Here is a 14201-nt window from a genome sequence, read left to right on the forward strand (position 1 = left end):
TTATGATTTCATATTGTTATTGTTATTTATACATAGGAGTGTTATGATTACACTTTTATGTATTAGCGATGGTAATGTACAAGCATATTTATACATTTATTCTCTTTCACTTCATGCATATTAGGAACAATTACGCACTATTATGTTATGTCCTGTGTAATCGTATTATGTTCATCATTCTCATGATTGTGCACAATAAATACCTGGGAAGGGAAGGTGACAATCACGCCCATACCAGTGTCATTCGCATGACCATGAGCGCACAAAGCTTTGCCTATCAACTTTTGGGTGGAAATAACGTCTTTTAGGAGTTACCTATTAAAAGTCCTATTTGTTTGAAAGTGCAGTTTAAAGACGGCCATTCGCTTCTTCTTTTTCACCTTCTTCTTCTTTTATGGTGTTTGTATTTTCAGTTATTTTGCTTTGGTGTAAAGCACCTTACAAGCATTTAATCAAAGGAAATGGCACATGGAAATTGATATGTATGCATTGTCATTATTATCAAATGCTCAGAAACAATGGTCATAGGTCAAGGTCAACTACTAAAATTTCACCTTTTCCCCACATCTCCATATACCAACATAAACATGACGAAGTTATTTTCATGAAACTACTGTAAGCATATTAGAATGTATTATCGGGTAAAGGTTGATTCTGTAGATATAATTATAGGCCATGCAATGGGGCAAAAGTCAAAAGTCAAAATTTTCACCATATATAATGTATATAACACTGTATATATATTTTGGAAAATGCTCAAGGAATCTTTTCTAAAAACTTATTACATACCGGTAAATGCCTGACAATGATTTTCTTGGGGGGTTTGTGTCATTATCTTGGATTCTACCAAATGTGTATGCACTAATTTAAACTTATGATTATAGGACAAAATAATAATGAGTAGGGAAACATTTCTGCCCTGAGATGAAAGTCAAGAGGATTACTAAAATTTCACTGTTTGTCTACATATTATTATTGCAACTGGATGTAAAGATTACCAGGAAAATTGGTGAATATAGAGAGTGATTATTTGCTAGTCATGAAACCACCTCACATTCGCATTCTCTAGGTGTGAATCCACATGTGCAGTGATTAAATTGAATTCCCTCTTCGTGTTTCTGCGCTATGTGAGCTGAGCCAAGTTTGTGGCTCTGCTCTGACCAACGCTGCGCATGGCGGGAAAACTTTTCTGAACAAGCAGCATAGAGCCTGTCTCTTTTCCTGATGTTTTCTTTTTAACCGCTGTATGGAATCATGGCCTATTACGATCCATCTAGGTGTACATGTGCATGACTCTCTTCGAAAAGGGGCCAAAGGGGTATAGTCGATTGAGACTGGCCACAATTACATCTCCAGGTACAGCCTTCAAACTTTGCAGCAGGACTGTGTATTTGGACAATTTTGTGCGCCGGAAATGCCACACAGTAATTCTCAGAAACACTATGAAACAAGGAAAGAAAAGGACTGCCCATCGGCGCCCTGCAAGAAGTCAATTAGGAGAGAATGGAGCGCCAGTAGAGAACTCCCCAACCCCAAAAGTGAAAAGGAGGGCCCTTTTTGCTACCCCAAAAAAACAAAGATCAGGTCAAACTGAGCAGCTTGATTTTAAGGTTGCAGGAAATCAAGTTGAGGACACAGGATCTGAGGCATGCGATGACATCGGTGCCACAGAATATCATGAGGATGATGAAGATGAAGGAGAAAAGCATGTATCCCGGGACCCTGATGACTCAATACCACCACCATTACAGAAGGCAGTGGGGTATATCAAATCCCATAGGTATTTGCATGGCATCTGGGTAATGTGCAAGGTGTTTTCAAATGCGAAACGAGCAGTGATTACTGCAGTGACAGATATGGGGAAAATGAGGTATTATGCTTACACTGTTTTTATTCTGACGTGTGAACATCAAAATTATGATGTTGCTGCAATGATGATATATTATTTCTTTAATAGTATCATCTCTATTGCTGTTATTATCAACATTAGTATTAATATTTATAGTATCATTATTATTGGTGTCAGTATTAGTGGGTCTATTCATATTTTCATCATCGTCAGCTAGCCAAACTATTTTCAACCTCAGAATTAAGCCTACTTTTTAAGGGGGAGAGGGGTTGATCACGGAAATTGTAACAAAGTATTATATCCGTGAATAAACATCACCTCAATTATGATTTTGTACTGGAGGCTGTATTGGTATTGACTGAACAGAGTCGGTTTGATTGTGTTCGAGGTATAATTATTTGACTCCCATATTGAATACACGCATATCATCACATAAAGAGATTTTCTTTAATAATTCCTCCCAGTCATTTCATGTTGATATTGGCAACCAAGAAGGGCAGTGCATCCAACCCATCAAACTACAGACCCTATTTCCCTCACCTGGGTATGCTGCAAGATAATGGAACACATTACTACCAGCAGCGTTATGCACCATGCTACAATCAATGAAATCTTCTACCCGCTACAGTATGGCTTTAGAACAAGAATGTCTGGTGAAACACAACTCGCTGGATTTCTGGGAGATCTCCAAAACAACATGCCAGATGGTAACCAAACAGATGTCATAGTACTGGACTTACACTTGTAAGTAAAGCCTTTGATAAGGTTGGCCACCAACGACTCACCCAGAAGCTTAATTTCCATGGTAACAAAGGATATACAGGCAGATGGATCGAAAACTTACTTCACAACCGTACTCAACAAGTTGTGCTAGAAGGCCAAACCTCATATGCAGGCTTCATGAAATCAGGAGTGCCTCAAGTTTCGGTCATCGGGCCTTGCCTCTTCCTTGCTTTCATCAATGACCTGCCTGAATCCCTCAATTCCAGTGTGCAACTCTTCGCTGATGACACCTGATCTACATGACTGCCAAAACTGCCATTGATTCCAAAAAACTTCAGGGTGACCTTGATGCTCTAGCTGATTGGAGCAAGAAATGGCTGATGGAGTTCAATCCTGATAAGTGTCAAGTCCTTCGGGTCACCCGTAAAAGACATCTAGAGGTCTTCCAGTACACCCTCTATGGCAAACCTCTCAAGGCTTTCCCAGAAGTGAAATACCTAGGAGTCACAATTTCCTCAGACCTACGTTGGAACAGGCATGTTGACAACTGGATCTGCACAAAAAGCAAACAATACCCACGCATTCCTTCGCAGAAACCCGAGGATCTCCCCCACACCAGTCAAGATACACATTGTATGCGTATGGAAAGAAAGCTTGAGTTCTCACTGAGACCTGATATGAATACTCATGAGCCGATGTTAAACAGGCGTAACGTAGTAGAATGCATGATGTTCGAACATGTCGAATGTTCATTACATTACTTATTTGGAATAAAGGAATTGCAAACATAATGGAATTCATGAGGATAATAATTCTGTTTCACGCATGTCTTGTGTACCGTCAATGGTTCAGAATTATTTGATTGTTTATTTACAGACTTTTTTTTTCTTTGAAAAGCCTTAAATACTACGATTGAAATCTTACCTGTCGTTCTTTTTCTTTTAAGTCATATTACTTGCTGTTCGATTATGTGTGTGTGTGTGTGTGTGTGTGTGTGTGTGTGTGTGTGTGTTTAATAATAATTGTGTATATAACAAGTTAAAAAAATGGAAGCTAACTTTCTATGCATTAGCATAGAGACCAATAAATTTCACTATTCTGAATCTTCATTCAATTTCATTCATTCATTCATTCATTCATACATTCATTCATTCATTCATTCATTTATTCATTCATTCATAGTGATTGGTCAAAAAGTGTTTCCAAAAATTTTTGAAATCTATGAATGTCATAACTTCCTTTTTTTGTAATCATATTTTTATCATTTTTTGCACTGTTCTGCTGGATTTTTTTTTCATTCTCATGAAATTGATAGAATTTTAGAGTGATTTTCTTCTTCAAGGCATATCAGACTGGTTAATGAAAAACTACAAATTATCCCTTTCAGTTCCATCCATGTGATCATTGGGGTTTTATTCCACTACTCCCCATGGCATTTTCAAAAGGTGAAATGGTTTGTTAAAACACACATATCACCAACACTATAACTAACACTCATACACTCAATTATAACTTCATATTGTTATTATCATTTTGTACACAGGAGTGTTATGATTACACCTTTTATGTATTAGCGATGGTAATGTACAGGCATATTTATACATTTATTCTCTTCCACATCATGCTTATTAGGAACAATTACGCACCATTATGTTATGTATTGTCCTGTGTAATCGTCTATATTTTACGTTCATCATTCTCATGATTGTGCACAATGAACACCTGGGGAGAGAAGGTAACAATCACGCCCATACCAGTGTCATTCGCATGCCCATGAGCGCACAAAGCTGTGCCTATCAACTTCTAGGTGGAAATAACGTCTTTTAGGAGATACCTATTACAGTCCTATTTGTTTGAAAGTGCTGTTTAAAGACAGCCATTCACTTCTTCTTTTTTAATCTCCTTTGTCTTTTATGGTATTCAAATTTTCATTAATTTTGCTTTGGTGTAAAGCACCTTAAGCATTTAATCAGAATGGAAATGGCATTATGGAAATTGTATGTATGCATGTTTGCATTATCATTATTATCAAATGCTCAGAAACAATGGTCATACAATGTAGGTCAAGGTCAACTACTAAAATTTCACCTTTTCCCCACATCTCCATTTTACCAAATGTGTATGCACTAATTTAAACATATATCTAGGACAAAATAATAATGAGCAGGGAAAAATTTCTACTCTGAGATGAAAGTCAAGAGGATTACTAAATTTCACTGTTTGTCTACATATCATTATTGCAAATGGCTGTAAATATTGCCACAAAAATTGGTGTATACTGAGAGTGAGTATTTGCTAGTCATGAAACCACCTCTAATTCACGTTCTCTATGTGTGAATCCACACGTGCGGTAATTTTGCATTCCCTCTTCTTGTTTCTGCGCTGTGTGAGCTGAGCCAAGTTTGTGGCTCTGCTCTGACCAACGCTGCGCATGGCGGGAAAACTTTTCTGAACAAGCAGCATAAAGCCTGTCTCTTTTCCTGATATTTTCTTTTTAACCGCTGTATGGAATCATGGCCTAATATGATCCATCTAGGTGTGTTATCTGCATGACTCTCTTCGAAAAGGGGCCAAAGGGGTATAGTCGATTGAGACTAGCCATAGTTACATCTCCAGGTACAGCCTTCAAACTTTGCGGCAGGACTGTGTATTTGGACAATTTTGTGTGCCGGAAATGCCACACAGTAATTCTCAGAAACACTATGAAACAAGGAAAGTAAAGGACTGCCCATCGGCGCCCTGAAAGAAGTCGATTAGGAGAGAGTGGAGTGCCAGTAGAGAACTCCCCAACCCCAAAAGCGAAAAGGAGGGCCCTTTTTGCTACCCCAAAAAAACAAAGATCAGGTCAAACTGAGCAGCTTGATTTTAAGGTTGCGGGAAATCAAGTTGAGGACACGGGATCTGAGGCATGCGATGACAATCGGAGCCACAAAATATCAAGAGGATGATGAAGAAGAAGGAGAAAAGCGTGTATCCCGGGACCCTGACGACTCAATACCACCACCATTACAGAAGGCAGTGGGGTATATCAAATCCCATAGGTATTTGCATGGCATCCGGGCAATGTGAAAGGTGTCTTCAAACGCGAAACGAGCAGTGATTACTGCAGCGACAGATATGGTGTAAAATGAGGTACATGTAATATGCTTACACTGTTTTATTCTGACGTGTGAACATCAAAATTACGATGTTGTTGCATATATATCATTTCTTTAATAGTATCATCTCTATCGCTGTTATTATCAACATTAGTATTAATATTTATAGTATCATTATTATTGGTGTTAGTATTAGTGGGTCTATTCATATTTTCATCATCTTCAGCTAGCCAAACTATTTTCAACCTCAGAATTAGGCCTACTTTTTCAGGGGGAGGGGGGTTGATCGCAGAAATCGTAACAAAGTATTAAATCCGTGAATAAACATCACCTCAATTATGATTTTTTACTGGAGGCTGTATTGGTATTGACTGAACAGAGTCGGTTTGATTGTGTTTGGGGTATAATTATTTGACTCCCATATTGAATACACACAAATCATCACATAAAGAGATTTTCTTTAATAATTCCCCCCAGTCAGTTCATGTTGATATTGGCAACCAAGAAGGGCAGTGCATCCAACCCATCGAACTACAGACCGATTTCCCTCACCTGGGTATTCTCCAAGACAGTGCAACACATTATTACCAGCAGCATTATGCACCATGCCACAATTAATGAAATCCTCTACCCGCTACAGTCTGGCTTTAGAACAAGAATAGAATGTCTGGTGAAACACAACTCGCTGGATTTCTGGGAGATCTCCAGAACAACATGCAAGAGGCAAACCAAACAGATGTCATCGTACTGGACTTACACTTGTAAGTAAAGCCTTTGACAAAGTTGGCCACCAACGACTCACCCAGAAGCTTAATTTCTATGAAATCAAAGGATATACAGGCAGATGGATCGAAAACTTACTTCACAACCGTACTCAACAAGTTGTGCTAGAAGGCCAAACCTCATATGCAGGCTTCGTGAAATCAGGCGTGCCTCAAGGTTCAGTCATCGGGCCTTTCCTCTTCCTATTTTTCATCAATGACCTACCTGATGAATCCCTCAATTCCAGTGTGCAACTCTTCGCTGATGACAACCCTGATCTACATGACTGCCAAAACTGCCATCGAGTCCAAAAAACTTCAGGCTGACCTTGATACTCTAGCTGATTGGAGCAAGAAGTAGCTGATGGAGTTCAATCCTGATAAGTGTCAAGTCCTTCGGGTCACCCATAAAAGACATCTAGAGGTCTTCCAGTACACCCTCTATGGCAAACCTCTCAAGGCTTTCCCAGAAGTGAAATACCTAGGAGTCACAATTTCCTCAGACCTACGTTGGAACAGGCATGTTGACAACATCTGCACAAAAAGCAAACAATACCCACGCATTCCTTCTTCGCAGAAACCTGAGGATCTCCCCCACCCCAGTCAAGATACACGTTGTATGCGTATGGAAAGAAAGCTCGAGTTCTCACTGAGACCTGATATGAATATTTATGAGCCGATGTTAAACAGGCGTAACGTAGTAGAATGCATGATGTTCAAACATGTCGAATGTTCATTACATTACTTATTTGGAATAAAGGAATTGTGAATATAATGGAATTCATGAGGATAATAATTCTGTTTCACGCATGTCCTGTGTATCGTCAATGGTTCAGAATTATTTGATTGTTTATTTAAAGAGACTTTTTTTTCTTTGAAAAGGCTTAAATACTACGATTGAAATCCTACCTGTCTTTCTTTTTCTTTTAAGTCATATTACTTGCTGTTCGATTGTGTGTGTGTGTGTGTGTGTTTAATAATAATTGTGTATAACAAGTTTAAAAATGGACGCTAACTTTCTATGCATTGGCATACAGACCAATAAATTTGACTACTATGAATATTCATTCAATTTCATTCATTCATTCATTCATTCATTCATTCATTCATAACGATTGGTCAAAAAGTGTTTCTGAAAATTTTTTAAATCTATGAATGTCATAACTTCCTTATTTTTTCATCATATTTTCATCATTTTGTTTACTGTTCTGCTGGATATTTTGTTTTTCATTCTCATGAAAATGATAGAATGTTAGAGTGACTTTCTTCTTTAAGGTATATGAGATTGTTTAATGAAAAACTTGAAATTAGCCCTTTCAGTTCCAATATGGTCATTTGGGTTTTATTCCACTACTCCCCATGGCATTTTCAAAAGGTAAAGTGGTTTGTTAAAACACTAATATCATCAACACTATAACTAATAACACTCATACACCCAATTATAACTTCATATTGTTATTGTTATTTATACATAGGAGTGTTATGATTACACTATTATGTATTAGCGATGGTAATGTACAAGCATATTTATACATTTATTCTCTTCCACTTCATGCATATTAGGAACAATTACTGTGATGTCCTGTGTAATCGTCTATATTATGTTCGTCATTCTCATGACTGTGCACAATGAACACCTGGGGAGGGAAGGTGACAATCACGCCCATACCAGTGTCATTCGCATTCCCATGAGCGCACAAAGCTTTGCCTATCAACTTTTAGGTGAAAATAACGTCTTCTAGGACTTACCTATTAAAGTCCTAACTGTTTAAAGTGCAGTTTAAAGACGGCCATTCACTTCTTCTTTTTCATCTCCTTCTTTTATGGTATTCGTATTTTCAGTCAGTTTGCTTTGGAGTAAAGCACCTTAAGCATTTAATCAGAATGGAAATGGCACTATGGAAATTGTAAAAGTATGCATGTATGCATTGTCATTATTATCAAATGCTCAGAAACAATGGTCATAAGTCAAGGTCAACTACTGATATTTCACCTTTTCCCCACATCTCCATTTTACCAAATGTGTATGCACTAATTTAAGCATATATGTAGGACAAAATAATGACGAGTAGGGAAATATTTCTGCCCTGAGATGAAAGTCAACAGGATTACTAAAATTCCACTGTTTGTCTACATCTAGATTATTATTGCAAATGGCTGTAAATATTGCCACGAAAACTGGTGTAGACATATAGAGAGTGATTATTTGCTAGTCATGAAACCACCTCACATTCGCATTCTCTATACATGTGTGAATCCACATGTGCAGTGATTTTGCATTCCCTCCTCATGTTTCTGCACTGTGTGAGCTGAGTCAAGTTCATGGCTCTGCTCTGACCAAAGCTGCGCATGGCGGGAAAACTTTTCTGCACAAGCAGCATAGAGCCCGTCTCTTTTCCTGATGTTTTCTATTTGACCGTTGTATGGAATTATGGCCTCTTCGAAAAGAGGACAAAGGGATATAGTCGATTGAGACTGGCCACGATTACATCTCCAGGTACAGCCTTCAAACTTTGCAGCAGGATTGTGTATTTGGACAATTTTGTGTGCCGGAAATGCCACACAGTAATTCTCAGAAACACTATGAAACAAGGAAAGAAAAGGACTGTCAATTAGGAGAGAATGGAGCACCAGTACAGAACTCCCCAACCCCCAAAGCGAAAAGGAAGGCCCTTTTTGCTACCCCCCAAAAACAAAGCTCAGGTCAAACTGAGCAGCTTGATTTTAAGGTTGCAGGAAATCAAGTTGAGGACATGGGATCTGAGGCATGCGATGACAATCGGAGCCACAAAATATCAAGAGGATGATGAAGAAGAAGGAGAAAAGCATGTATCCCGGGACCCTGATGACTCAATACCACCACCATTACAGAAGGCAGTGGGGTATATCAAATCCCATATGTTAGGTATTTGCATGGCATCCCAGCAATGAGCAAGGTGTCTTCAAATGCAAAACGAGCAGAGATTACTGCAGCGACAGATATGGTGAAAAATGAGGTATGATGTTGCTGTATACGCTGTATGTTATTTCTTTAGTTTAATAGTATTATCTCTATCGCTGTCATTATCAACATTAGTATTAATATACGTATAAGTAATACTATTGGTGTTTGTATTAGTAGGTCTATTTGTATATGTTCATCATCTTCAGCTAACCAAATTATTTTCAACCTCAGAATTAGGCCTACTTTTTCAGGGGGAGGGGGGTAGATCATGGAAATTGTAACAAAGTATTAAATCTGTGAATAAAGATCATCTCAAGTATGATTTTTTTTTTTACTGGAGGCTGTATTGGTATTTGACTGAATAGAGTTGGTTTGATTGTGTTCGGGGTATAATTATTTGACTCCCATACAGAATACACGCAAATCATCACATAAACAGATTTTCTTTAATAATTCCTCCCTGTCATTTCATGTTGATAATGGCAACCAAACTGAAGATTCAAATCGGACAATGCTTTATTTCCCTTCATCCATCATTGTTTTTCTCTTCTCCTTTTTTTTTTCTTTTATTCTGTTGACATAAGGCTGGTGGCCCAGATGGCATAAGCCCCAGAGTGTTTAAAGAGCTTTCCAGGGAGCTGGCTCCAGCACTTACAGCCATCTTCCAGTCATCTCTGCTGACAGGGTCGGTACCGGCAGACTGGAGAGATGCCCATGTGACACCCATTTTCAAAAATGGTGAGCATTACGATCCAGGAAATTATCGACCAATTTCGCTCACATGTGTAGCCTGCAACTAAGATCATGGAGCACATAGTGGTCAGTGAAGTGATGGACCACTTTGACACATATGATGTGTTGGCAGATTCCCAGCAGCCATGGTTTTTGTAAACAGCATTCATGCAATACACAGATTGTTGAGCTAACAGAGGAACTAACACACAGCCTGGAGAGTGGAAAACAAACTGACATCCTGGTAATGGACTTCGCCAAGACTTTCGATCGGGTGAACCATAGCTTACTGATACACAAACTCCAGTGCTATGGGGTCCATGGAGGTACTCTCTCATGGATTACCAACTTTTTACATGATAGATGCCAAGCTGTACTGGTGAACGGCAAGAGGTCATCCTCTGTCCATGTTAAGTCGGGCATCCCGCAGGGGTCAGTCTTAGGTCCGTGTCTGTTCCTGGCATATATCAACAATCAATCGAAGGTCTGTCTCTTTGCTGACGACACAGCAGTGTACCATGTAGTAACAAGCAGCGCAGACCAAGATCTCCTGCAAGATGCCCTCCAGTGCCTTACCAACTGGGAAGACAGCTGGGACATGAAGTTCCATCCGGCAAAGTGCTGCTCCCTGCCAGTCATCAGGAGTAGAAACCCATTACAGCTGCCATACCACTTACAAGGCCACACTTTGGACAGGTTCCTAGTGCAAAGCATCTCAGAGTGACTGTCCAGCAGAACGTAAGCTGGGACAACCATATCAACGAAATCTACAATAAAGCAAGCAGAACACTGGGCTTCCTCAGAAGAAATCTCAAGATAAGTTCCAGTAAGATCAAGGAAAGCACGTACATTTACAAGGCATTTGTAAGACCAGCACTTGAGTATGCCTCCTGTATTTGGGATCCCGCTACTCGGAAAAAACATCAATAAGGTAGAGTCTGTACAAAGATAAGCTGCTCACTTTGTGTTGAACAGGTACCACAACACATTAAGTGTTAGCCAGATGATCAAGACCCTTGGCTTGCAGTCCCTGGAACACCGCAGAAAGATCTCACGTCTCTCCATGCTCTTTAGGATCAACAATGACCTTGCCCACTGCCCGATAATCAAATCAAAACTCCTTCCACTACCCCCTCACCAACGGCGCTTTCAGAGCAAACAGTTCCAGCTTGTCACCTGCAGAACACAATACAGGGGGTCATCTTTCCTACCGAGAACCATAAAGGACTGGAACAGCCTTCCAGAGAAAGTAGTGGCTGCTCCAACCCATGACACATTTACGTCAAGGGTCAGCAAGTAACTGTTGCATAAGGCAACATATAAGCATATATTTACATGTTCGCCCGTGCGGCATAATATGCCTGGCTCGAAACCGGCAATTATGCTGCACGGGCAGTGACCCGTGACACACACACACACACACATACACCCCCAAGGGATAGGGTTACGGGCAACTGAATGGGCTTACGGCTACGGGTATCTCCACCCTCTAGCCCAGCATGGGCAACCCGTCCGCCTACCACAGTATAAAAAGGGGACGTGGCACATACTACGAAGAGAGACAAGGAACAAGAAAAGGAACCAGGAACCAGAAACAGCGAGCGACACAGCGACCTAGCGACCTAGCGACACAGCGTATACCAGCGACACAGCGACCAGCGACCAGCGACACAGCGTATACCAGCCAGGGACTAGCACGACCTGGCATCCGCGCCTACCTGTCTCTTCGTTGATCCTGCGCTATAACGCAGGATTACCAAGCAAGGTAAGTTAACTTACCTCACTTTATATAAGTGAGTTAAGTATATTTATTTAATTACCATGTTGTGCGAGGCATCGCGACCGAGTAATTACGAACCATCACAGCAGCGTTTTGGTTGCAGCGCGCCGCACAACATAACAAACCATCATTGGGCTGTTTTTTTTTTTAAAGAGAGAGAGAGAGAAAAAAAAAATTGTACAGTGTAAATAGCAGTTTCGAAGGTCAATGCAGGACAGCGACAGGTCTGGCTTAGTCTGCATCCCTAGTGCCATGATAATCAACCTATTGATTGTGGGCATCTTCGGCAAGACAAGATAACACAGCAGTGCAGTCTAAAGGACGTTGATGTCAATGCTCTTACAATGGCAACGTGGCTGTCTCAATGCCGCCGGTCTCTGTAAAAGACATTGCTGCACAGCAATAAGGTTGCCTCTAAGATTAAAATCTGAGTGAGTATAAAATTTTAATAATTTGTGACCCGCTACTTCCAAAGTCGAGGGAGGTCGGTTTTCTGAAAATGTTATGATATTATTCCCTTACTCTTCTGCTAACACAAGTAACAGTAAACACTAGCGCCCCGCACCGGGGGGGGGGGGGGGGGGGGGGGGGGGTTAGATCATGAACAAACACAAAAATACAAAATGCTATTAGACCCCTATTTTATAGTGTCTATATGTTAGTGATTGAATAGATTGAATTGAGTAAATTTATTGAATTGAGTACAACATTTGACATTGTGATGGACAGTCAGTGATGCAATGATGGATGTGGACCCCTCAAATCTTTGACTATTGTGTCATCTTGATTGGTCAAACAGATATCCACATTTTCTCCGCCCACTCTCTCTTTGTTCAACTCATTCACATATTAGTCAGTTGCAGTTGTAAATTTATACCCGGGTAGTTTAATTCTATCCCTGCCGTCATTAAATTAAATTAAATTTAAAATTAAATTAAATTTAAAATTAAATTAAATCAGTCTGCAAGAATCTTCAGTCTATTGAAGGAGGCAGACTTAATCAGAAGAAGAAGAAATTACCCACGATTTGCGATTATTACAGCGTCAAAATAGATATGTGGGACTAGAACTTCGACTGGAGTGTAAACGAGCAGTAGAATCTACTTACCTTGTTCCACCGACGTTCAGTTTTATGAGATCGCCCGAACAAAAAAAGTGTCCACTCATCGTTGGTCTCCAATCAAGAGGCATCTGGACGAAAAGACAGACGTTACACGTCTAAATATTGATAATTCTTGAGTCCTAATGGTTCAACACCTGACTACACTTTTGCACTTTTTACAGACTGCATGACTACTATCCGAAATTAGAATACCGCTGCTTTTATATTTCGCGTACGAGTACGTACAATGTACGTACAGTACATTTGCATGCTAGGCACTGTATGTTGTGCCAGTGCAAGTACACACTGGTACACACAAAGTGGGGAACTCCTCCGGCTGATGTGATTGCACTCCTCTTCGCTTCTTTTGACTGCGCAGTCTTTGCTTTCACACCTTATTATAAGCTCCATGTACACTGCGTAGCAGAAAGTTTGGTAGATCACTCTGATTCAGTAAAATGAGTGAACAAAATACTTACTTTATCTTATGAAATAGGATTGAAAGCATATAGAAATGTTATCGTTGACATTTGCCAGATTAAAACTTTCCTAGAAATGCGAACACAAAATATAAGAGTCGGTATAAAGACTAGCTATCTGAGCGCCCCGCCCTGTTCGGGTTTGGAATCAGCTGCTGGATATTTATAGGCGATGATAAAATGTCATCAGGGGTCTTGTTTCGCAAGATTTCTGGTTGTTTTACATCCCTGTCCAATTTAAACTTTAAGTTTAATCATGGAACTACTAAACAATGTTTAGTAGCTGCACGGTATGACAATGCGCCTAGGTTATCTAACACTTGATTAGTCAAGAGGAACTGAATTTTAATTTCTCTATGGCTAGTTTTTACTCTTTTATAGGACTGTTTATGCTCGGAGCTCCATACCGATGGGACTGATGTAAACAAGCACAGATGCATCATAATTATGATATCGTTGATGTAGACGAGAAAGGTGTTCAAGACAAAAATAGACAAAACACTCTTGTATCATCATTATGATGAACATTACTGATAGGCCGACACTTTCAAACAAAGGTATAACCCCCTTCCCCGCTAAGCTTCCTTTTCACTTTCCGACTCAATTCGTGTTTTTTTTTTCCTCGTCTCCACTCCTCTTGTTCTTAACCTGCTCTCACTCTGCTTCAGTTTTATATGATCGAGAAGTATACAGGGACCATGTGTCATACACACCACGCACACACACACACACA

General features: G+C 39.8%; 1 protein-coding gene across 1 annotated transcript in view; it reads right to left on the reverse strand.

Annotated features, from left to right (window-relative positions):
* LOC139735540 (BTB/POZ domain-containing protein KCTD3-like) overlaps window positions 1-13156 on the reverse strand; it is a 29352-nt gene extending 16196 nt beyond the window's left edge. Inside the window, exon 1 of the mRNA XM_071646296.1 lies at window positions 12996-13156. Within this exon, the coding sequence (XP_071502397.1) occupies window positions 12996-13078 (83 nt within the window). The 5' untranslated portion in view covers window positions 13079-13156. The remainder of the gene's footprint in view (window positions 1-12995) is intronic.
* Window positions 13157-14201: the final 1045 nt, after the last annotated feature.

This window comes from Diadema antillarum, unplaced genomic scaffold (assembly GCF_040938485.1).
Source record: "Diadema antillarum isolate AM-2024a unplaced genomic scaffold, OU_Dant_1.0 seq00000584_RagTag, whole genome shotgun sequence".
NCBI lineage: Eukaryota > Metazoa > Echinodermata > Echinoidea > Diadematoida > Diadematidae > Diadema > Diadema antillarum.